The 26674-nt window shown below is 42.9% G+C and overlaps 1 protein-coding gene across 5 annotated transcripts in view; it reads left to right on the top strand.

Moving 5' to 3' along the window:
* Positions 1-26674, top strand: part of KIAA0586 (KIAA0586 ortholog) — a 181559-nt gene that overhangs the window by 40677 nt on the left and 114208 nt on the right. For all 5 annotated transcript variants that reach the window (XR_008848977.1, XM_056546820.1, XM_056546822.1 and 2 more), the window contains exons 11-18: positions 3905-3943; positions 4053-4273; positions 8509-8581; positions 14231-14488; positions 19135-19312; positions 21225-21416; positions 24200-24384; positions 24892-25035. Coding sequence is in view for 4 of the 5 variants with exons in the window: in XM_056546820.1 (XP_056402795.1) it covers positions 3905-3943; positions 4053-4273; positions 8509-8581; positions 14231-14488; positions 19135-19312; positions 21225-21416; positions 24200-24384; positions 24892-25035 (1290 nt within the window). In the remaining variant the exon portion in view is untranslated. The remainder of the gene's footprint in view (positions 1-3904; positions 3944-4052; positions 4274-8508; positions 8582-14230; positions 14489-19134; positions 19313-21224; positions 21417-24199; positions 24385-24891; positions 25036-26674) is intronic.

Raw genomic sequence — 26674 nt, 5'->3', positions numbered from 1 at the left:
TTATTCTGTATCTGGAATACGCTTCCTCTATCAGTCCACAGTGCCACTTACACCACTTCAATGTTTCCCAACTGATGGATCTGTTGCAAAACTACAAAACCCAGCATACTTTGACAGCCTTCGGCTGTCAGAACATCTTAGGAGTTGTTGTTTTGCAACAGACGGAAAGAGAAATGTTGGGGAAATCTGCTCTACCTAAAGGACCTGCAATAAATAATTTACTCCGCTTAAAAAAATAAAAGGAACACTTAAACAACATAATGTAACTCCAAGTCAATGACACTTCTGTGAAATCACACTGTCCACTCAGGAAGCAACACTGATTGACAATCAATTTCACATGCTGTTGTGCAAATGGAACAGACAACAGGTGGAAATTATAGGCAGTTAGCAAGCCACTCCCAATAAAGGAGTGGTGACCACAGACAACTTCTCATTTCCTATGCTTCCCGGCTGATGTTTTGGTCACTTTAGAATGCTGGCGGTGCTTTCACCCTAGTGGAAGCATGAGATGGAGTCTACAACCCCCACTAGTGGCTCAGGTAGTGCAGCTCATCCAGGATGGCACATCAATGCGAGCTGTGGCAAGAAGGTTTCTGTCCGCATAGTGTCCAGAGCATGGAGGCGCTACCAGGAGACAGGCCTGTACATCAGGAGACATGGAAAGGGCCGTAGGAGGGCAACAACCCAGAAGCAGGACCGCTACCTTCGCCTTTGTTCAAGGAGGAGCATTGCCAAAGCTCTGCAAAATTTACTCCAGCAGGCCACAAATGTGCATGTGTCCACTCAAACGGTCAGAAACAGACTCCATGAGGGCTCGATATCCACAGGTGGGGGTTGTGCTTACAGCCAAACACCGTGCAGGACGTTTGGCATTTGCCTGAGAACACAAAGACTGACAAGTTCGCCACTGGTGCCCTGTGCTCTTCACAGATGAAAGCAGGTTCACACTGAGCACATGTGACAGACATGTCAAAGTCTGGAGACGCTGTGGAGAACGTTCTGCTGCCTTCAGCATCCTCCAGCATGACCGGTTTGGCGGTCGGTCAGTAATGGTGTGGGGTGGTATTTCTTTGGGGGGCCGCACAGCCCTCCATGTGCTTGCCACAGGTAGCCTGACTGCCATTAGGTACTGAGATGACATCCTCAGACCCCTTGTGTGACCATATGCTGGTGGGGTTGACACTGGGTTTCTCCTAATGCAAGACCATGCTAGACCTCATGTGACTGGAATTTGTCAGCAGTTCCCGCAAGAGGAAGGCATTTATGCTATGGACTGGCCGCCCGTTCCCCAGACCTGAATCCGGCTGAGCACATCTGGGACATCATGTCTCTCTCCATCCACCAACACCACATTGCACCACAGACTGTCCAGGAGTTGGCAGATGCTTTAGTCCAGGTCTGGGAGGACATCCCTCAGGAGACCATCCACCACCTCATCAGGAGCATGCCCAGGCATTGTAGGGAGGTCATACGGGCACGTGGAGGCCACACACACTACTGAGCCTCATTGTGACTTGTTTTAAGGACATTACATAAAGTTGAATCAGCCTGTAGTGTGGTTCTCCACTGTGATTTTGAGTGTGACCCCATATCCAGACCTCCATGGGTTGATAAATTTGATTTCCATTGATAAATTTTGTGTGATTTTGTAGTCAGTACATTCAACTATGTAAAGACGAAAGTATTTCATACGATTAGTTCATTCATTCAGATCAGTTCCCTTTATTTTTCGGAGCAGTGTATTATATGTATCATAAACTTGGAGTGCACTTAGTGCTTAGTTATATGATCTTTATTGCTATAAAACGTTTGTAGCTCCATGGTGGAGGTCTGCGGCTAAAGCAGACAGGTGAAATGTAATACGTCTGGTCACGATGGGATAGCAGCCAACAGTGCCATTCTGTAGGTCCTGCAGCAGGTTGCACATAAAGGGCATTGGGCTGCACATAAAGGTTGTGCGTATGTGTTGTATAGCTTTAGCTCCTTGATCTCTTTATTAAACAGAATGATTTATTTTTTATGAATTTCTTCTATGTTTTACTACAACAAAATCAAGCCCTGTTTCTTATTAGGACCAAGAGTAATAGATATGATTCTGCTATTGTTGACTTACATGCTGTTTTAAAAGGGAACTTATCAGCAGGTTAGGACATCTTGCTGATAAGGACAGGTTAGCTGACAGAGGCTAATTGGGAAGTTTACACTGAGGATTATGCTACCTTTTATTAGGCCCCCTGATGTGCCTTTTCTTTGTAATAACAGTTTTTATTATGCAAATTAGGTCATTGGGTGCACTGTAATGGCCGCTAGCCTACTCCTCTGCCAACTCCTAATGAATACTGAGCCACCCTTCTGCAGTGGCCTTGAGTTATGACATTGCAGAGGGGCGGCTCAGTATCTGTGTATCTGGGGTAAGGGAACACCCCCAGTGCAACGAGCCGCCTACTTTGCATATTGATAAAATGTGTATTACAAAGATACAGCACATCACAGGACCTAATAGAAGTTGGCATAATCCTTAGTGTTAACTTCCCCATTAACCTCTATTAGTAAACCTAACCTGCTGATATATTTCTTTTAAGCAATGGAATTCATCTAATTAAAGGATACTTGTACACCTACAAAAAACATTACTACTGAAATAGCCACAAATAGTATATTTATTACATAAAAATAGATTGTTTATTACATATTCTGTCTCAAATAGGAGTAAAGTAATAGTAGGGGAGGTCTCAAAAGGGGGCAATGAGATGGTAGTGGAGACCAATTCGATTTTATAGGCTTGCTGCAAGAGATGTGTCTTTAGGGCACGTTTAAAACTGTGGATGATGCAAGTCTAAGGGTTCGGGGTATTGTATTCAAGAGACCTGGTGCAGCACAAGCAGAGTCTTAGAGATATGGGAGAGGTTCGGCTTATAAAAGATGTTAGTTTTAGATTATTAGCAGAGCCGAGAACAGATGTAGGATGGTAGACAGAGATGAGGGAGGTTTAGAAAAAGAAAAAGTTAATAACCAATAGCTGTTTTAAAAGTAAGAAACAAGCAGATTTTGGAGATGCTTTTGAGGCGCAGGTGACAAGAACGTGAAAGGGACTAAAGTACAGCCTGTAACTAAGGACAAACACATGATGAGTTAAACATTACTCACAGATATTCATTTCATAGTCTTAATAACTTGTATCAATAAGATCCAGACATTTATTCCATCTTAGTTGTAACATTTTTTTTTAGAAATGTTTAAAAGTACCTGTCACCAAATAAACTGTTCCCCACTACCTCAGGCTATGTTCCCTAACTACTCCTAACACCCCTCCTGCCTTTAAAAACAATGTCAGAGCTTAAAAAATATATGTATCTTACCTTTCTTCTTGCTTGCATAGTGCAATTTATCCCAGCAGGATAAAGTGGGTGTTTACCAGCAGGCATGGCATCACTGAAGCCTGCTGGGGGACCACTTCCACCCTCACATTTTTGCAGCATTGTGATGAATAGAAGATCTCAGGCTCTGTGCATGTTTCAATAGAGTGAGGCTCTACTTCAGCTCTCAGTCTGTGTGCCTTTCTGCGAGAATCTGTGGAGCTTTCACTTTCTGTGCAGCTGGATAATCAAGCTCAGTGCAGAGAAACACTTCCTGAGTTCAGACTCCTGCCAGGCTGGGAGGAGACCGAACTCACTGTATTCATTGTGGCAGGGAACAGAAGAGAGCCACCTAGTGGCCATTTTTTATATCACATTTAGAGCCACCTAGTGGCCATTTTTTTATTACATTTTAAACCTTTTTATGTTGGTAATTTTAAAAGAAAGTGAATGGGAAAGTGTCTGCTAATTACACAAGGAACACTATATGAAAAGTTTTATTTGGGGACAGGTACTCTTTAACTTGCGGTTTTCCTTTATTTAAGGATGCAAAGCAGTGGAAATCTCAAGAAGCTGTCCTGAAGGTATGTCCTCCTTGCCGTGTTGTGTTATCCTCTTCATTGGGGTAACAAGTCAATGAACTTGGGGGGGGGGGATTATTAAAACATTAGAGTGACCAGGTTTTGTCTTTAGCCCAGGGAGAAGACAATATTACTCTCAACTTCTCTGTCTAAATCTCCTGTCTTATGGAGAAGAGCTGTGAATCCCCCAAAGTCAATGATTGATGACGCTGAATGCATCTTGAGAGAATTGCAAAATAAAAGGAAAGTACTTGAAGACAATTTAGAAGCCATTGCCCGAGCCAATGATGGGGCACGCAAATACTCCCTCATCAGTGCCCTGGCTTCAGACAGGTAACAATCCTAATGGAAATTTTATGATTTTGTCGTTTTCTGACAACAGAAATTTAGCTATAATTAAAATAATCCTGAATAGCAGAGCATAGATTGCAAAGGGTGTTTAGCATATACCCTGTAGATATTTGGTACCTGTGTACTTGTGGCATTTTGTGTGTGTTTTTTTCTCTTTACATATCATGTGATTCAGTGACTCTGTTTTGAATCGCATGATTTGTAGTGAAATGCCACATATATTTTCACATGTTATTTCAAATTCAAGATTAAGATTAAACATTAAACAATGTGGAAGCAATCAGTTTTTATGACAAGTAAGGATGCACCAAGACCTGGTGGGTCTTAAAGGTGCGTCCCAAACAAATATTAGAACACAAATAAAAAAATCATTTATACGTAACTAGATGATGTAAACAGTAAAAATGCTATGTAATGGCAAATAAAGATATAAAATAGAAATAATAAAGAGAGCCAGCCCAATAACACACTGCGAAGGCTTAGTCATAGAGATAAAGCCATCCAACTACACAAAGAAGTGAAACAGGTACATGAACAGATGACCAGCCAGTCAACAGCAGGGCGCAACCAAATGAAAAACAAGGGAAGTGAAAAGAGGAAGGAGAAAAAAGACAAGGTAAACAAAAAAAGGAAAAAAGAGACTGAGGAATTCACAATAGAGAAGCCGAAAGCAAGATGAACAGAAGAAAGGTACCAGCTGATCCAAGGCAAACCACAAAAAGGCGAGGGGGGCGACACTTCCATCGCACCCGTAACGCGGCTGAACACGACAGTGTTAGATAATTCTGTGAGGAGCAAAAGTCTTCCAAAGGGCCCCAGGTATCACCGTAGTGGTTCACATCACTAGGGGTCATGGACAACCTGTCCTCCATATGTGTAAGTAACCTCAACAAACCAGTCTTCCAAGGTAGGGAAATCAGAAGATCTCCAGCGCCTGTGGATTACCGTTTTAGCTGCTTGGAGGAGATGTCTGGCCAAGGACTTTTTGTAACAGGATTGGGCCATGGAGAACATGTAGAGAAGAACGGCCTATAAAGAATGGAATATTAAGGCATATTAAGAATGGAAACCACTGCAACATTTCACGAAACCTTAAAGGGGTACTCCAGTGCCTACACATCTTATCCCCTATCCAAAGGATAGGGGATAAGATGCCTGATCGCGGGAGTCCCGCTGCTGGGGACCCCCGTGATCTTGCACGCGGCACCCCGTTTGTAATCAGTCCCTGAAGCGTGTTAGCTCCGGGTCTGATTACCGGCGACCACAGGGCCGACGGCATGTGACGTCACGCTCCGCCCCTCAATGCAAGCCTACAGGAGGGGGCGTGACAGCTATCACGCCCCCTCCCGTAGGCTTGCATTGAGGGGCGGAACGTGACGTCACGCGGAGACGGGACGTCACGCCGTCGGCCCTGTGGTCGCCGGTAATCAGACCCGGAGTGAACATGCACCGGGGACTGATTACAAACGGGGTGCTGTGTGCAAGATCACGGGCGGTTGGACTCCCGCGATAAGGCGTCTTATCCCCTATCCTTTGGATAGGGGATAAGATTTCTAAGCACCGGAGTACCCCTTTAAGCACTGCCTCCCAAAACGGAGTGAGTTTAGGGCACTCCCATCATATGTGCACATGCATTTTTGTAAGCAGAGAAAAATTGTCTGAAAACCTGCTACACCTAGAGCGTGTTGCACTTGGAAAAAAATGCGAAGAAAAACACCATAAGTGTGTTTTATGTTTCTCTATTGACTTATAGCAAACATTAGGTTTCGGTACTTTTTATGCATCAAAAACGCAGGTAATAGCTCCTGATAAAAGTTCACCAAAACTTGGCATTTTTTCTGAAAGTGCTTTGTGCTATTCACTCAGGATAACCCCTGTTGTTTGTTGCACAGGACTCTTCACTATTAGCCAGAGCAATTCTCTTTACAACACACAATGGGGCAGATTTACTATTTTTAAATGCACCAGAATTAAGGAGTTATTTGTGCCAAAAATTTACATGAATTGTGCCACATTTAGTATGAGTTTTAGACAGGGCCGTATTTACAGCTCGGGGTGCTATTGGCACTTGGACTAATTATGCCCCATTAGGGTGATCCCACCATGCGTCAGAATGTTTTGTATTCAGATCTGCCATAAATCCGCAGCATGTTACATGCAGATTATTTTTTTTACCAATCCACCAATGGATTTCACCCATATACACAGAAAGTGGTGAAATCCATCACAAATCCACAATATAATGAGTGACTACAAATCTCCAGGAAGATTTCACAGCAGTTCTGGCCCATTTTTTAGTCACTGCTGCGCTTCCCCCTTTCAACACTGCTGCCCTGCTGGAAATTACTTCTTGGGTAAAGGGGCATGGCTTGTGTACGACTTCATGTTCCAAAAAATGTGCAAAAATTTTATTTTAGCATTTTGGTATAAACTAAGCCATCTTATGGCTGACCTAAACTTAGACAAGACATTCTAAAGATGCACCAGGATTATCAAACATGGATCCCTCAACTTACAATGGCCTCAACATACAATAGTTTCAACATACAATGGTCTTTTCTGGACCATTGTAACTTGAAACCAGACTCAACATACAATGCTATGGAATCTGCGAAACGTGTCAATGGCTGGAAGAACCGACCAACCAGAATGGGCATTTCACTGGTAAAACCCCTGTAGTCCTAAAGTGCATGTACTGACTGGTGTCTGGTAGCGCCTCCTTACAGTACAGGGTGGTATTAAATGTTCTGTACTCTTTACCTGTATTACTGAAGTGTATGCATTGACTGGTGTCTGGTAGCACCCCCTACAGTACAGGGAGGTACTACATGTTCTGTACTACTTTTTACCTGTATTATTAAATTACATGCACTGACTGGTGTCTGGTAGCGCCCCCTACAGTACAGGGAGGTATTACATGTTCTGTACTCTTTACCTGTACCAGGGTTAGGTGCTCCTTTGGACACCAGGTAATGGCAGCTCCATTTTACTTTTTTTTTTTTTAGGACATTGTGTGTTCTGTACAGGACCCTGAAGAAGCGTCTGTCCTCTACAAAGACCAGTGTTTCCCAACCAGGGTGCCTCCAGCTATTGCAAAACGACAACTCCCAGCATGCTCGGACAGCCTCCTGCTGTCCGGGCATGCTGGGAGTTGTAGTTTTGCAACAGCTGAGGGGCACCCTGGTTGGGAAACACTGACATAGACAGTGATTACAGCTCTCAGCAGATCTTTCTTACTTTTATATGTAAGGACTTGCTTTAAAGGGGTACTCTGCCCCTAGACATCTTATCCCCTATCCAAAGGATAGGGGATAAGATGTCAGATAGCCGGGGTCCCGCTGCTGCAGCACCCCGCTATCATTACTGCGCAGAGCGAGATCGCTCTGCTCGTAATGACGGGCAATACAGGGGCCGGAGCATCGTTACGTCATGGCTCCGCCCCTCGTGACGTCACGGCCCGCCCCCGTCAGTACAAGTCTATGGGAGGCGGTGTGGCGGTCGTCACGCCCCCTGCCATAGACTTGCATTAAGGGGACGGGCCGTGATGTCATGAGGGGCGGAGCCATGACGTCACGCTGCTCCAGCCCCTGTATCGCCCGTCATTACTCACAGAGCGAACTCTCTCTGTGCAGTAATGATGGCGGGGTGCGGCAGCGGCGATCCCCAGGGGCGGAGTACCCCTTTAACTGTATTAGTTATCTACTTATTTTTCTTTATTCCTCACTTTTTCCTATTTGTGGATGACATTACCAATTACCAGATATCCATAGAGTTCTGGTCTCAACATACCATGGTTTCAACATACAATGGTCGTCTTGGAACTTGAGGGACAACTGTATATGAATAGTTGTCACTGTCTAAAAATTAGGCTTTATCAGTAAATCTGGGCTTTTTGGCTGAAACCCTTTAAATCGTTTTTTTAATAAAAATTATTATTATTTTTTTTTAATTAACAGAAATTGATTTAATATAAAATCAGACATTTATTCCAATCCATTCTTGGGACTGATACTTTTCTATAGCATTAGAAGCTTTGTTCTGGTTGCGACATGTGACTCATAGTAAGTTCTGACGTGTTTTGTTAAGTATTCTATGACCCTTCTATAACAACCTGATGGTAACGAAAATACGTAATATTCAACTCGTATTAAAATTTTTGGTCTCTGGTTTGGTCTCTGGTTTGGATTTCTCAAGTCATTTTTTGATGTTGTCCTCAGTAATGAAGCAGAGAAAATTCGAATTCAGAAGACAGTAGATGCTTGTATTACTGAAATCACCTCTGAAATTAAGGTTAGTCACACTTTGACTTCTCTGGAAATTTTTTATTTATCATTTTTATTACCTTGAACACCAAATGGACTGATCGGAAGGCTAAACTGTAATCACCTGTCATACAGTCTTAGTAAATTCTTGCATTCCCCATAAGATGATCCTGCAGCCTTTTTTCTCATTACTCTTGATGTGGGATCAGTATGAGTAAATTGACAGCTGGGTTGTGCCCCCACAGTTCGTAACACCCAGTTGTCAGTTTATTTATACATTTCCAGGAGAAATGCAGTAATATTAAAAAAAAATAAAAAAATTAAAAGATGCTCCTGCATTATTTTTTCATGGAAAATACAAGCATTTCCTAAAATAAACCTCAAGAATGGTGACAAGTTGTCCTTAAATGGGCACTCTGGCAAACTCTGAGTTTTCCATTATTATTATGCTTTAAAGAGTACTTAAAGGGGGACTCCGCTGCTAAGTGTTTGGAAGAAACTGATCTGGAGCCAGCGCCGGGAGCTCGTGACATCATAGCCCCGCCCTGTCACGGATGTCACGCCCCCTCCCATAGACTTGCATTGAGGGGGCGGGCACGTCTACCAATATGAATGGGAAACCATTCACCTTAAATGCTGATGGATAATGGTGAGGTTAACTCGTTATTGTCGTTAACTTATTTCATGGTGATCAAAAGTCTATTCAGAAAAATTTTACAGTTCACTCCTCCCAGCCGGGGAGCAGAGTGCAACGCCCTCTCCCCTTGCTAGTATTTATCATCAACAACAACTTTTGACATGTTTGATTGAAATGTCAAAAGTTTTTTTTTATTTTTTAATGACAGTAACACTTATAAAGGTAGGGTCACACGTAAAGGAACCGCAGTGCAGAACTGCCGCTGACCCAGCCCATGGTATGCCTTCAGCTGTTGCCACCCCAACACCCCCGCCTCGCCTTGTCCACTGGTCTGCTAGCAGCAACGATCTGCAATGTCAGAGTGCACTGCGCATGCTCGCGGCGACTCGCAGGTCCCTGTGAGGCTGCTTGGAGCCGCAGATTGCCACTGTAGACCACAGATTGCCGAGCAGACAGGGGGGTTTGGGTGATAACAGCTGGAGGCACACTATGGGTTGGGTCACCGGCGGATCTGCTGAGCACAATACTATGTGAATGCATTACGTGTCACTACCCTAAAGGAGCATTCTCATCTAGGAAACTTATGGTGTATCCACGGGTTAGCACTTACCTAAGCCACCAGTGATATTGTGCTGGCACGGTACAGTATAATCAGGTCAGCTGATCATAAACTGTATCTCTGTATATTATGCAAAATGTACACTATAATATTTGTATTTTATTTATGTGGTTCCAGTATATTTCACAGTGCTGTACAGAGCTTGTCATCACTTACATTTGTCCCTATCTCCTTTGGGGCTCAAAAACTAAATTCTAAATTCTTTAGAAACGCACTATTGTGGCTCAAGGATTAAATTATAATAATTAAATTATAATATAATTATAAAAATGTAATTGTAATATAATGACTGGTAATTTTTAATAAATTAGATTTATTTCAATAGTAAATCTTGTCCATTTATTCCTTGAGCCACAATAGGGCATTCGGACTGTTTTCTTTATAATTTTTTCCACTTGAGGCATTGGTGAAATATTTTTATGCTTGGATTGCTGTAATAAGAGTCAAGTGAGTCATATCTATATATATAAAACTCAACGTGTGTGTGTGTGTATATATGTGTGCATATATATATATGTGTGTGTGTGTGTGTATGTATGTATATATGTATATATGTATGTATGTTCCACAAAAACTTTCAAACGGCTAAAGATATTAACATGAAACGTGGCCACATGTTACTTATATGTCACCAACAAACATAGGATAGGTGATTTAACCCTTACTCACCGACCATTTGCCAGGGGCGGGGCTTATGTTTAAAGTCCCATGCAAGTCAATGTGAAATATGTGTTACTGCATAACTTCCAAACGGCTGGAGATATTTCGATAATACTTGGTCACATGTTACTTATATGTCCACTTAAAATATAGGATAGTTAATTTAACCCTTAACTACCCCCATTTGTGAGGGTCAGGTTTTTTTTAAAGTCCCATGCAAATCAATGGGAAATGTATGTTCCCACATAACTTCCGTACGGCTGGAGATATTTCAATACCTGGTACACATATTACGAGTCGGGATAGGAGGTCGGGATAGGAGGTCTGGATAGGAGGTCGGGATAGAAGGTCTGGATAGGAGGTCTGGATAGGAGGTCTGGATAGGAGGTCTGGATAGGAGATCTGGATAGGAGGTCTGGATAGGAGGTCTGGATAGGAGGTCTGGATAGGAGGTCTGGATAGGAGGTCTGGATAGGAGGTCTGGATAGGAGGTCTGGATAGGAGGTCTGGATAGGAGGTCTGGATAGGAGGTCGGGATAGGAGGTCGGGATAGGAGGTCGGGATAGGAGGTCGGGATAGGAGGTCGGGATAGGAGGTCGGGATAGGAGGTCGGGATAGGAGGTCGGGATAGGAGGTCGGGATAGGAGGTCGGGATAGGAGGTCGGGATAGGAGGTCGGGATAGGAGGTCGGGATAGGAGGTCGGGATAGGAGGTCGGGATAGGAGGTCGGGATAGGAGGTCGGGATAGGAGGTCGGGATAGGAGGTCGGGATAGGAGGTCGGGATAGGAGGTCGGGATAGGAGGTCGGGATAGGAGGTCGGGATAGGAGGTCGGGATTGGAGGTCGGGATTGGAGGTCGGGATAGGAGCTCGAGATTGGAGGATGGGATAGGAGGTCGGGATAGGAGCTCGAGATTGGAGGATGGGATAGGAGGTCGGGATAGGAGCTCGAGATTGGAGGATGGGATAGGAGGTCGGGATAGGAGCTCGAGATTGGAGGATGGGATAGGAGGTCGGGATAGGAGCTCGAGATTGGAGGATGGGATAGGAGGTCGGGATAGGAGCTCGAGATTGGAGGATGGGATAGGAGGTCGGGATAGGAGCTCGAGATTGGAGGATGGGATAGGAGGTCGGGATAGGAGCTCGAGATAGGAGGTCGGGATAGGAGCTCGAGATAGGAGGTCGGGATAGGAGCTCGAGATAGGAGGTCGGGATAGGAGCTCGAGATAGGAGGTCGGGATAGGAGCTCGAGATAGGAGGTCGGGATAGGAGCTCGAGATAGGAGGTCGGGATAGGAGGTCGGGATAGGAGGTCGCGATAGGAGGTCGGGATAGGAGCTCGAGATAGGAGGTCGGGATAGGAGCTCGGGATAGGAGGTCGGGATAGGAGCTCGAGATAGGAGGTCGGGATAGGAGCTCGAGATAGGAGGTCGGGATAGGAGCTCGAGATAGGAGGTCGGGATAGGAGCTCGAGATAGGAGGTCGGGATAGGAGCTCGAGATAGGAGGTCGGGATAGGAGCTCGAGATAGGAGGTCGGGATAGGAGCTCGAGATAGGAGGTCGGGATAGGAGCTCGAGATAGGTCGGGATAGGAGCTCGAGATAGGAGGTCGGGATAGGAGCTCGAGATAGGAGGTCGGGATAGGAGCTCGAGATAGGAGGTCGGGATAGGAGCTCGAGATAGGAGGATGGGATAGGAGGTCGGGATAGGAGCTCGAGATTGGAGGATGGGATAGGAGGTCGGGATAGGAGCTCGAGATTGGAGGATGGGATAGGAGGTCGGGATAGGAGCTCGAGATTGGAGGATGGGATAGGAGGTCGGGATAGGAGCTCGAGATAGGAGGTCGGGATAGGAGCTCGAGATAGGAGGTCGGGATAGGAGCTCGAGATAGGAGGTCGGGATAGGAGCTCGAGATAGGAGGTCGGGATAGGAGCTCGAGATAGGAGGTCGGGATAGGAGCTCGAGATAGGAGGTCGGGATAGGAGCTCGAGATAGGAGGTCGGGATAGGAGCTCGAGATAGGAGGTCGGGATAGGAGCTCGAGATAGGAGGTCGGGATAGGAGCTCGAGATAGGAGGTCGGGATAGGAGCTCGAGATTGGAGGACGGGATAGGTCAAAATAGGAGGATGGCATAAGAGGGCGGTATAGGAGGTCGGGACAGGAGGTCGAGATAGGAGGAGGGGATAGGAGGTCGGGATGTGGGGTTGGGATATTACAACAATATATGAGGACGGGATATGAAGTCAAAAGCTTCCTCCTTTGTTTGTTTTCCTCCCCAACAAGGATTAGGAAGGAAAAACCTGTAATGCCGGGTGCTCAGCTAGTATATATATAAAACTTATATAAAATGTGTGTGTGTATCTTCCACAATCGCGTCCAAACTGCTAAAGATATTAACATGAAACTTGGCACACATGTTACTTATATGTCTACAACAAACATAGGATAGGTAATTTAACCCTTACTCACCCCCATTTGCCAGGGTCAGGGTTTTTGTTTAAAGTACCATACAAGTCTATGGGAAATATATGTTACTGCATAACTTCCAAACGGCTGGAGATATTTCGATAATACTTGGTCACATGTTACTTATATGTCCACTTAAAATATCGGATAGTTAATTTAACTCTTAACTACCCCCATTTGTGAGGGTCTGGGTTTTTGTTTAAAGTCCAATGCAAATCTATAGGCAATGTATGTTCCCACATAACTTCCATACGGCTGGAGATATTTCAATAATACCTGGTACACATATTACTTATATGTCAAATAAAAAGATATGATGGTTAAATGAATCCTTACCAATACCATTATATAAAAGATGGGTTTTGGTTTCAAGTCCCATGCAAGTATATGGCACTTCCAGTACCTTACTCCACAAGCTCCGCCCTGCATCTCCTGGTGAATGTGTCAGTCTGGCTTGCAAGCCACACCCCATCTCACAAATACACGCCCACTGTTTAAGCCCCACCCCTTTTATTCAATACCCTTTTTGTTTTGTGGTACTGGGCTTGCAAATCATGCCCAGTCCCACAAGGCCTCCTCCCCATTTATTTTGAGCTTACAATCTCTTCATCACAAAACAGTCCCACCTGAGGACAGGAGGATGGAACAGAAGGACGGGACAGGAGGAAGTCAAAAGCTTCCTCCTTTGTTGATTTTCCTCCCCAACAAGGATTAGGAAGGAAAAAAAGGCCAACACCGGGTACTCAGCTAGTCTATTTATATAAATTCCAAATTCACCTATCAGTTTTTTCTTTTTGGGTGTGGAAGGAAACTGGAGTACCAGGAGTAAACCCCCACAAACATACAAAATCCTTGCAGATGTTCTTGTGAATTAAGTGATTAGGGGGCTTGGTGGCAGCACACAGACTCCAAATAGTTCTTCATGCAATTTTTTTTAGCCCAAGCCTGCAACATTTCAGGTTCTTACAGGTATGCTTAATAAAGGCCGCAGTTTGCAGCTGGAATGTTGCAAAGTTGGATTAAAATGCTTGTTTATGGAACTATTTGGAGTCTGTGTGCTGCTGCCAAACCCCATCTTGCTGTTGTACACGGGTGATACAGACGAAGCGCTCCTGGTGGCAGGCATCAGCATTGACCAATTGGGTGTAATCCAAACCACTCCTTTTTTACTAATATGAATAGAAGACTGTCATGGAAAATCATGCGTTTTTGTTTTCAATATCTGTAATCAATATGTGAACTATTTAACTAACTTTTGTTACATTGTTGTCAACATTAACAGATTTTTGTTTTCTAGGATGAATTGGCAAAAGAAGACTTAAGAAAGAAGAAATCAAATGAGAGCTGTAAAGAGTCTGCAGTGAGGAGAAATGCAGGAAGCGCTAAAGACATAAAAGAAAATAGATATCTGGACATCAAAGCTCCAGCAAGCGGTGCAATGAGGAGTACAAAGCCCTCATCTGGGGTCTCAGCCAAGCCTCAGTTTAAGAAGACTGGAGAGAAGCTTGCAGGGCAGAGCAAGAGAGCCTTGCCAAAGAATGATGAAAGCTCAAAGGTGAGATCCAGTGGGACTTAACTATTGAAAGGGTCCTTCTTCTACACACAGCTGTGTTCTCTCCAATAATTTCTGCCTCTTTTGATCCAGGCTTTTATATATATATATATATATATATATATATATATATATATATATATATATATAAAAAGGGAAATTGAAAAGGATTTTCCACAAATTTGTGCTTAAGTAATTTTTATTCAAAGCTCAGTTTAAAAACAGGGGTACTTGGAGTGCTATTCCACTTCAAGAAATCTTATCCCCTATCCCACTGGGACCCCTCTCAATCTCCTGCACAGAGCCCGCCCATGCCTCTCTACAGGAGAGCCGGAGATACATGAGTCCAGCGCTTGTGTATCTCCAGCTCTCCAGATGCATGTCGACCCTGCGCTGTGCTGGAGATCGCGGGGGTCGGAGCGGTTGGAAACCTACAATCACCCCTTTAAAACATAATGTTTATTGGTCATTAAAATTCACCAGTCAAAAAGTGATTCCACCACCTAACACAAAAATAATTAGAATCTCTGGTTAGCCTCTATTGTCCCAGGCAAAGTCAGGGACATGTGTGTTGCTCCCAAAAAAATATGTACACAGCGTATTGTTGGAACTCACAATGGTAAAGGAGGGATGGGGGGGAATAGACCATCTGTATTACTGTATTACACCCTTCTTGGCAAGTGCCCTTACAAGGACTTGCTCCACGCTGAAACCTGTCCCTACCATCTCCTGGTATATCTAAGCTCCCTACATGTTACCGTCAGCAGTGTAGCTCAATTCCTCCGGGGAAGATAGAGGTTATAGAAAAAATGAGTTGTACGTGTTGTTTATGTTTCGCCAAGTGAAAATGGTTCTATAGTATATCAAATGCAAAGACATTAGTTCCGAAATAGATAAAACAGAACAGAAGATAAAGTTGGCACTATATATATATTGTGTTTAAAGGTCAGATAAGGTTTATGGTCATATATTCAGGCCATATGATGACTACCAGTAGTCCAGAGTAAACATTTCATCCAGACTGTACAGCACAATGAATAAAACATAAGCTAGAGCCAAATAAAAATATGTGCATAAATATATTCAATACTTGTCACATGGTTATTGTCCTTTATTATCAGTCCTAACAGTCTGGATTCTGATGGATTTCAAATAGGGATTGACCGATTATCGGTTTGGCCGATAATCACGATTTTGGGCATTATCGGTATCGGCAATGCAGAAACTTTAGCATATTTGGCCTACACCATAGTAAAAATGTCAATCTTTATTACATGATTATTAAAATCAATGTACAACATGAGGTAGAAAATAATAATTCCAATATAAAACACTTAGCAATGGCTAAATATGTAATGTATTCTTAAATATATGTTGTGCCAATACACTCAACACCTATGGTCACAGACCATTACGGCAAAATTGCTGTTCTTCATCATTGTCTGCAAGTGCACAGCTGCTGATAACAGGCATCTCAGGGAGTGCATTGCCTGTGGTTGCTTCATATTGGCACTGCAGCTCAGGACATAAATGTATGTTCTGGTGTGTTAAGTACCAGGGCACCAAGACATACATTTACGTCCATTGTCCTAAAGGGATTAAGGAGGCGAATCAGTGTACCGTAAATCATAAGATTGTTCAAATTGACTATTGGTGGCAATGGGAACGCAATCTGGCTTCTGTCATATATTTTAGCATGTCATTGTTTTCCATTATATAATTACAATTTCATTGGTAGGTGAAAATCTCTAAAACAGTCAAGTATTTAGTGTTGGCTGAAATGTTAAGAAAAGCACATTATCGTATATTTGGTTGGCTGCATAAATGTGTGAGAGAGGGCGCCGGTAAGAGATGACTTTAGAAAATCTTTTTAGCTGTCGATAGAAGTGTCTCCTCCACTTAAGGATCCTGCCTGACTGGAAAATCCATTAGTAACTCGTAAATGTTTCCCCAGTGTGACACAGAAGCAATCCATCATCACTAATCCATCCAACACTTCCATACAAATACTCCCCTCCGTGCTGAAGATGTTTACATAGCCCCAGCATGTTAGAGAACTACAGTAGGTAGCCAGTAAATCAATGTCAGCTGAGTTATACCGGCAAATATTTGGGGGCCCCAGTACCAACATGTCATAAATGAAGTGTTTATGTATATTTACTGTGATGGTAGATTATCCTATACATTGTTCATGTGAGCTAAACCATATACAAGATGATCCCTAGGGAGAAATCCCTTATGGGGAGCGCTGTCAGGGTACAGCCACATGTATTGAAATTGCTGCAGATTTTGGTTCACATTTGGTGACAAATATGTTGCTTTGGGGGGAAATAATCCTGCATTTATTGTGACACATAGCAGGTCAATTGCGGCAAGGATTTTGTGCATTTGTGAGATTTTCAACATAAAAGTCCACAACAAATACTAGCAAAACTCCAAATGACGGGCTTATATTAGATTCAGTAGGAGTTTGATTCAACGAACATCTATCCATTCCTACATCTACTTTATCATGTTATTAAAGTCTCCAACCATCATAAGAGGAATTTCTGGAAGCTAATGGATAACACTTAACAAGGTGGAATATGAATGTTAATAATCAATAACGTAACTGCATATTGTCATGACCAACTGGGGACAGAGAGAGTGTGCCCTAAATTGACAGTAAAACATCTCTCCCTGCCTACTTGCCCATCCATCCTAAATGATGGATTGACAACTGGGTGCCGGTCCCTTCCTGCGCTAAAGTGCAGTGGTGTAAAAACACACATAATATACATAGTCGGTCACAGACCAGAACAGAAACAGAAAACTACTAGACAACCAGTTATACCAGGCAGAATATAAACTCACAAACAGAGCAGAATATAGTGAATTAACAAACAGTTCATAAACTGGATATCAGATAAACGGCAGACATGATAAAATGAACATGACTAGGTATGATATGAGTATACAGCAGAATCCAGGAGATGAAGGGGATAAACAGAAGAACTGGGAGCCAAAACACTAAACTGAACAGTTAACATAGAACACTGTTCACAAACAGGATAGAAAAATAGGACACTGTTAACACAACATACACACTGGATTTCCCACTCCACTATAGGAGTAGCCATTAATAATAAAGCCAAATAGGCTACTGGCCAGCGGACCCAGTAGGAAATTAGGAAATATAATACATGAAACACTAGACTAGAACTGATTGAGTCTGAATAGACTCCAGAATACCGAACAAGAATATAACATACAGAGCACAGGGTACAAGCAGGACTTAGACACAGAGAACACAGACAGAGCAGAACGAGCAAACATAATCCTAAAACAGACTAATTTAACACAAACTAACATACAAGAAGCATGCTATATAACCATAGCTAAAAACCCAGATAAAAAGACAAGATAAATACAAGGTAAATGCTCAAGCAGACATAGTCAGAATATAGCACACACTGACATAGTAGTATTGCACTCAATAACCAGCCCCAGAATGCAGGAGAGCACTGGCTAAATAACTCCACCCGAGTTCTCATTCGTTCAGAGCATTAACTATTCCCTATCCAGGTAGAATAGCAAACTGCTCTGAACAAACTAGTGTGTGAATACACATCTAAACAGAAAAATACAAAAACAAATAAACGGACATTGCACATATATCTTGCATAATATAAAAATATACCTTCCCTAACCGTCAGCATATTTTCTTAAAAGTTGTCAAGTAATATTCCGGTGCACAAGGACACTTACGCCCCTAATTAGAAAAAATAGAATGGTAGGCTGCTTGTTTCTATGGCGTCCGAAAAAAACATGATGACAATCAGGGATCATATGTGTCTCCTGTAAACAAAAAATAATAAAAAATACCATCACACCTAATAGCATCCAAAATTTCTCTAATATCCCAACTAATTATTAAAAATGTCATCAAATAAAAGGAATCGATGAATAGAATCTAATGGTCCCTCTAAATATCCTACATACTTTGTAAGGGTGGGTTCACACTAAGTTTTGACGATACATATCCGGTTTTTGCCCCGTATCCGGTTTTGTGACCGGACCTAAAACCGTGATATGCAGTTTTAGGTCAGGTCACAAAACCGGATACGGGGCAAAAATGAGCCGAGCGGAGTCACTATCAGACTCTGGTCGGCTCATTCAGATGAATGAGACATGGACCGCATCCGGTGACCGTATCGTCAAAACGTAGTGTGAACCTGCCCTAATAAATACTCAAAATTAAGCAGCTGCAGTTCATCCCTCCTAAAATAACCCTGAAAAATAAGTAATAAAAATCTGACCTTCATTTGTAAATCTGTGTTTCCCAACCAGTGTGCATCCAGCTGTAAAAAAAAAACACAACTCCATGCATGCACAGTCTTTGGCTGTCTGAGCATGCTGGGAGTTGTAGTTTTGCAACAGCTAGATGCACCCTGGTTGGGAAACATTGCATAAAAGGTACCATTTTACTGTTTCGATCATGTTGAATATACATCTGTGTGTGATCAATCCACATCTGCTTACTTACATATCATAGTGTTCTATGCTGGTATCCCTCTGATTCATAGGTTTATTCTATGTATTTTACAGTTTTTACAGTTTCCTACATTTAGCAGAACAGGTTGTTATTTTGAGTTATTACTCTTATGCAGGTACCTCAGAAGGTCAATGTGTCTTCGGTGATGGATGAAGAAATGCTGAATAGAGTCTATGGGACACCTGTCTATCAGGGGCGCCGCAGCACTCTAAAAAAGGGTCCATATCTTCGGTTTGGCTCTCCCCCTGCCAAGACCAAGCCGCAGCGGCCTAAAGTCATGGAGACTGTGAGGGGTAATGAACTTTACACCTTAAAAGGAAAATCAAATGCAAAGCAATTTAAAAATTTTCAAAGAAAATTCTCTTAAAGGGGTACTCCGCTGCTCAGTGTTTGGAACAAGGACAGACGTCACGCCCCCTCCCATAGACTTGAATTGAGGGGGCGGGGCTATGATGTCAAACACTGAGCAGCGGTGTACCCTTTTAAATATAAAATTATCTTGTATATTACAATATATATGCTGTATGTCACATGTCAAAAGTTTTGATATCCTAGTTACCCTTTAAAATGTTGCATGATTTCAAATTTGGGTGGTACGTTTTAAGCCCCAGCTATTTTCCACCCAGTTTGCAGGACGGTTGTGTGAAAAATTGGATTCCTATAATGAATGCATAAAGGGTAATTTGAGGTCTCGGTGCTGAGACCCCCCCCCAGCCAGTCAGTAAATATGAATGGGCGGAAGCAGTTGGCTGAGCACTGTGTCCTGTGTCCGCTCAGCTCTGCTCTTCTCAGAAATAAGCATGAGGGTGTATGGATTTTTAGACCATCTTACACTTACTTTATGTCTGTAGAACCAAGCAGAAATGGATGGCCTAAGCAGTTTTTTTCCAACCAGGGCGCCTCCAGCTGTTGCAAAACTACAACTCCTAGCAGGCATAGGCTATATGCCAAGCAGAGGTGGGCGGAATGAGCATGTTAGGGTCCCATTAGAATTGAGGCCACCTCACGTTTTGATGAAAAAGTGCGCTAAGAGCCTCCGTTTTTTGACCAAGAGTGCTGCTGCATTTTTTTGTATACTTTGTATTTGCCACAGCAGCGTGCACTACATATTAGGGAGTTGTGCTGGCTATTTTTCCCTTTTTTTGCAGCACATTTTAAGCAGCGTGTATTAAGGTGTATTAACTCACACTGGAGCCTTTGGCTGTCTGGTGATGCTGGGAGTTGTAGTTTTGCAACAGCTGGAGGCACCCTGGTTGCATCTCACTGGCCTAAGCGGTCAGCGGCTGTCCGGGCATACTGGGAATTGTAGTTTTGCAACAGCTGGAGGAACCCTGGTTTTGAAATACTGGCCTAAGCAGTCAGCTGACTTATGTCTATTAGTTTTAGTCATTATTGACCTCCCCCGCACAAGGACTATTGCCCTTTAATATTCTCTGTGCTTGCCTACATCAGCAAAGAGATGTCCCAGGTCTGCTGAGTTGGTATCGTGCTCAACAGTATATGACCTGTTTTGGTCACTAACCTTTCAGCACACTATTGTATAAGTCAATTCTACACTATTAAAAACTTTTGAAATCCACCTTGAGAGATCAGCTAACATGGGTCATATTTTATGTTTTTATAGTCAACAATAGGGGGATAGAAAGAGGGAGTTGCAAAAGAAGGCAGAGAGACACATATGAAAGCTACCATATGCCCTAGTAATTCTTCTATTTCACCTCTGTTCTTTATTCACTGCCTACACTGTAATTTACTGCTCATTAATGCCCCCCATGCTAGGGCTGCTCTTCTGTGTGAGTGCAGTGTATGAGACGCATTACAGCTGGGTTTTACCCACTAGCTCTGGGAGCCTACAGAGGGGAAAAATTTGTTTAAAATTCCATATACAGCTTATCATACACATTACTGCTCTATAATGTCCCCCATGCTGCTGCTACTTCTGTGGGTGTGCTATAGAAATATAGTAATGCAGGATCTCCTCTTCTGTGTAAGTGCAGTATGAGACACATAACAGCGAGACTTTACCCACTAGCACTACAGAAATTTAGAGATTGAGCCTACAGATGGAAAAAAAAATGCTAAAGAATGCAATATACAATTCATGTAATGGCCAGAAATTGTGCTACTCCTCATGTACATACACAGGGCAGCTTATCCTAAAATGACAAATATGTTTTAAGGCTTTTAATGGTTTTGATTTTGTAGGTGTCAAGCTTAAGTCTGCTAAGATACAGACCAGTTCCCCTAAAATGGAGAGAGGTCTTATAAAACCCAGATCTCCTGAATTTTCTGTACCAAGGAATTACACGCCTCAGTATGTATTTATTCCAACAAGAGAGGCAGATGCATCGGACGCTCAAATGCAGGGACACCTCATCGAAATGGCTATTCCACTAGGTAAGACGCTTTTGGGATCATTTATGAAATATGAGGACATTCGATCTATAAGCTTTTAGGCCGTGGATTTCATATTGTTTAGATTATTATTGATTTGGTATTTTTCATATAGATGGATTTAACCATTTATAGTAGATATCCACAAGTGTAAATTACCCATAATTGGTTATTAGAGATGAGCGAACTTACAGTAAATTCGATTCGTCACGAACTTCTCGGCTCGGCGGTTGCTGACTACCTTTCCTGCATAAATTAGTTCAGCTTTCCGGTCCTCCGGTGGGCCGGAAAAGGTGGATACAGTCCTAGGAAAGAGTCTCCTAGGACTGTATCCACCTTTTCCAGCCCACCGGAGCACCGGAAAGCTGAACTAATTTATGCAGGAAAAGTCATCAACTGCCGAGCCGAGAAGTTTGTGATGAATCGAATTTACTGTAAGTTCGCTCATCTCTATTGGTTATTCCTGATTCCTGACTTGATCTGCCAAGTGCAGAATTTTCATGCACCGTTCACGAAGGCCCCTGACTGTGAGCAAGATACAAAATGATTCTCTGTGGGATACTAGAAAAGATTGCCTCTGAAAACCCCTTATTGTACATGAGAACTATAGGTGCATTCATATATTTCTGACTTTGGGTGACCCTGTAACATGTGCCTGTCCTTCTACCATATGGATTACGACAGAACTTTAATCTTCAAACGATACAATATTTCCATCTTCAAAGAGAGGAATGTTTTGAGGTTGGCTGTGGACCTTGGTAGGAGCCCCCTCCACGGATCCTCAGCGCTGACATCAGACGAAAGACCGCAAGATCCATCCCACCCTAGCTGGTTTATTCACAAATCCCTTAGTGTTTATATAGCTGGTCTCTTCCATGTTCAATCATTCAAGAAGAATATATGGCTTATTATTGGTTGTTATGTCATTTTCCTAGTTATCATTTCAAGCTGGGCTAATAACAAACCTTTTGGAGCCACTTTCCCAACTTTAGGGAACATTCTTTTTATAATAACATGTGTTTTCCAACAATCTCCAGCTGTTGCAAAACTACAAATCTCAGCATGCCCGGACAGCCAAAGGCTCCAGTGTGTGTTAATACACCTTAAAGGGGTACTCCACTGCTCAGCATTTATAACCAACTGTTTCGAACACTGGAGCCGGCTCCGGGAGCTTGTGATGTCATAGCCCCGCACCCTCATGACGTCACACCCCACCCCCTCGATGCAAGTCTATGGGAGGGGGCGTGACTACCGTCAAGCCCCCTCCCATAGACTTGCATTGAGGGGGTGGGGTGTGACGTCATGAGGAGGCGGGGCTATGGCGTCATGAGTTCACGTCTCCAGCGTTCAGAACAGTTTGTTCCAAACGCTAAGCAGCAGAGTACCCCTTTAAGGGTATGGTACCACAAAGCGCTAATGCAGTGTATTTCACGCTGCTTAAAATGTGCACAACTACCTAATACGTAGTGCACGCTGCTATGGCATATACAAAGTATATAAAAAAATTGCAGTAGCACTCTTGGTCAAAAAACGGAGGCTCTTAGTGCACTTTTTCATCGAAACGTGTACCTCATCCAGCACAGGGAGGGGACCCTAACGAGCTCATTCCGCTCACCTCTGCTTGGCATATAGCCTCTACCTCTGATTGTAAACAGGGAGGGTTCACAGCTAAAGAAAATGTACTGCGAAGCGGGAAATGCGCTGTGTATTCTGCGACACTGACAGCCCTGTGTGCTCAATGAGGTTTGTGTACGGAGCCGCGCATTGCAGCACGCGGCCCACCACCAGACCTCACTAAACACACAGGGCTGCCGCCGGGTCCCCTGTGTGTATGCTCTTTGCAGAATACGGAGTGAATTTCTAGCTGCACAGCACATTTTGCGCAGCGTGAAATACACTGCATACTGCGTAAAATGACAATCACAATCCTATGTGTGAACACAGCCTTAAAAAACATGAGGATGAAACGTGGAGCTTCACTTTAGATGTGTTGGTTTCCTAATTGCGAGACTTGATGGAACATTCTCATTACATGTCATGACATTATTCTATATGTGTGTAGCTGCAAGGTATATAAATTGCAATATCCTTCCTACCACTAGATGTCACTTTTACACAAATTCACATTAAAACACATGCAGAGGATTCTAAACGACTTCTATCACTTGTCAGGTTTTTTAAAGGGGTACTCCACTGCTCAGCGTTTTGAACAAACTGTTCCGAATTCTGGAGCCGGCAACGGGAGCTCGTGGCGTCATACTCAAACTCTCTCACAACATCACGCCCCGCCCCCTCAATGCAAGTCTATGGGAGGGGCGTGACAGCCGTCACGCCCCCTCCCATAGACTTGCATTGAGAGGGCAGGCGTGAAGTCACGAGCTCCCGGCTCCAGCGTTCGGAACTGTTTCAAACTGTTCCAAACGCTGAGCAGCGGAGTACCCCTTTAAGTTTTCATAAAATAATAAATACTGTAATAATATAATTTTATATTATATTTTACTAAATAAATGAATCCATTTAAAATAACTATTTGATTCGTGAAAAAGAAGGAAAAAAGAAACCCCTTCTAATATCAGTCATTTTCTTAAGAAAGACCATGTTCCAGGCATAGAACGTCCTTTATAAGTTTGATAAAGGTGGAAACAAATAAAATAATGACTCTGATATTGACTTGGCAGTGCCCTTTAGTGGCATTATTACAATGGAAACTTCTGAACTACATCTTATGAGCTCCTTTTTTGTTGTGCTTGGCTACATGTTTTTCACATATAACATTTTGGTTTTAGGGAGGCCTCGATTTGATAGGGCTGCCCCATTACCGCACTCTGTAATTCTTGCTGACCCTCAGCCCGTAGTGAATGTTTCTATTCCCCCAATGCCACCAAAGCCTAAGGCAGATGTTGTGAAGCCAAACATTGCTGTAGTGGAGATGAGGTCCGAGAAAAAGGATCCGCCACAGCTTACTGTTCAGGTACTGCCTCCATTCTCTTTTGCATGTGTTTTTGGTGTCTTATCTATGTCTCTATAATATAGTTGATCAAATAATGAAATACATGTCATAATAAACTGAATGCGAAGAAATATTCCAATAAAAATGTAAAACTTCTACTATAATCATCCTAAGGCTATGTTCACATCTACATCTGCTTCCTTTTATTGCAGCGGCTACAATGCTGTGCTGGATCCAAATAGACTTCTGACTGGTCCTGTTGTGTTTTTTTCTTGCTAATTTACCTTTACTTCTGCTCAAGCTCTCTTGTCATTTTTGTCCCTAAACACTGTCTTTTCCATTTTTCATTGGGTTATATTATTTAGTATTTACCTATACATCGTTGTTTTCCAACTTGTGGCTGTCAGAGCATGATGGGAGTTGTAGTTTTGCAACAGCTGGGGTGCCACAGTGGCTCTACATCATATTACTCACCTTTGGGACTACAGACCCAGGTAACAGAAATCACATTTCCTTTATTTGTTCCAGGTGTTACCTTGCGTTGACATAGACAGCATTACCAGCGACAGCCCAGGAACAACGCATAGGACCCCAAGTCCACATCCAACTCATAGGACCCCAAGTCCGGATATACCACCCTGTACACCCAGTCCTGTTAAAACTGATATACAGGTAAGAGTCTAAGAAAATGTTCACTGACAAATTGCACTTATCCTTTAGGGTCCGTACATGGCAAAATGTTTCTGTAAATTTGTGGTGAATTCCCATATTTCGGATTTACCAAACTTTTTCCACTCCTGCTACCTTGAAAGATGAGAAATCAGCTTGGAAAATGCTCTGCAATTCCCTAATATAATGAGCATGATACAGATGTGGAGAGCCTCTGCAGGAGAGATCACAGGGGTCCCCAGCGGCGGGACCCCCGTGACCAGACGTCTTATCCCCTATCCTTTGGATAGGGGATAAGATGTCTAGGGGTGGAGTACTCCTTCAAGGCTGAATTAACATTTTAGATTTGCTGTAGATCTGAAGATTTTTGCAGGTAAAATGCACAATGAATTACAGTACCAGCCAAAAATCAAATCTATGAGCTGTAAAGAAAAAAATGAGGCTCATGCTGAGGCTCTCCACATCTGTATCATGCTCATTATGTTAGGGAATATCCTTTAATATCTCCAAGCTTTGCTATAACCAAGAATTAATTAGCTTATGCAAATACAAGGATTTCACATGTGGATAATGATTGGGATCTTAGGGCTTATTCACACAACAGAATGTCTGCGCTGAGTTTCCACAAGAAAATTACACACGGACTCCGCTTGCAGCAGCTTCCATTGATCTAAATGGGATTCTGCTGCGAAATTCACACTACAGTTACGTATTGGATTCCACTAACAGACTGAACATGTTTAATATTCTGGCAGAATCCGCTGGGGACGTCCCAACACTATGCTGTAGGGAATGGGAGACACTTACTGTCTGTGGCTTTAGTAAGCATCGATTCCAGGGGAGGCTGCTGTAAGTGGAATCCACCCAGAATTTCTTTCTAGAAAATTCTGTAGTGTGAGTGGGGCTTAGGGTGAATTCTGATCTACCATTCTTTCGAGTTCATAGAATAAGTTCTGATGTTGGGAAAGTATTGTGATGTTATGGTAGCGTTGTTTACACAGGCCATCATTGATTCTTCATCGAATCAGTAAGAGAAATCTAAGGCTAGATGTGCCAGCTGAAACAAACCTAGATAAAGCCACTTGTAATTCTTTAGGGGTTAATGGGTTGTGAGGATAGGCCATCATTATAAAAAAACGTCCTGAAGAATCTCTTTACGCCACAACATTTTCATGCGTAATTTTCAGCAAGAATTGCAGTATCCTATTTTCAGCAGTTTTGTTCAGGGTTAGGTATGGAATCTGAGGTTTAATCCCGACAGACTCTTGAATGTGTGAATATGATCTATAGTTGATGACATTGGAGATTGTGGTCATGGTATTTGCGGTGGAGGAGTTGTGTGTAAAGATCATTTTGTTTGCAATTTTGCTAAATGCGTTGATTTAAAAGTTTACTACAGAGTTGTGTGTACAGCTCCTATGCAGACCTATGTATGGTTACAAACTACAAAGTAAAAAAAGGTATATAGGGAGATTTGCCAAGTGCAGTGTTTTCATATGTACTCTGCTGAAAACATCTTATCCCCTATCCAAAGGATAGGATGTTAGATCGCGGGGGTCCCCAACGGCCGGCAGTGGTGGCATCTGGAACACGGAAGCTTTCAGCTTCCGCATTCGTGATGTCATGCTATGCCCCCTTCATT

The sequence above is a fragment of the Hyla sarda genome, chromosome 11, assembly GCF_029499605.1.
Source record: "Hyla sarda isolate aHylSar1 chromosome 11, aHylSar1.hap1, whole genome shotgun sequence".
Lineage (NCBI taxonomy): Eukaryota > Metazoa > Chordata > Amphibia > Anura > Hylidae > Hyla > Hyla sarda.
Note: the sequence above shows the minus strand (reverse complement) of the source record. Positions and strands in the feature narration are given on the sequence as shown.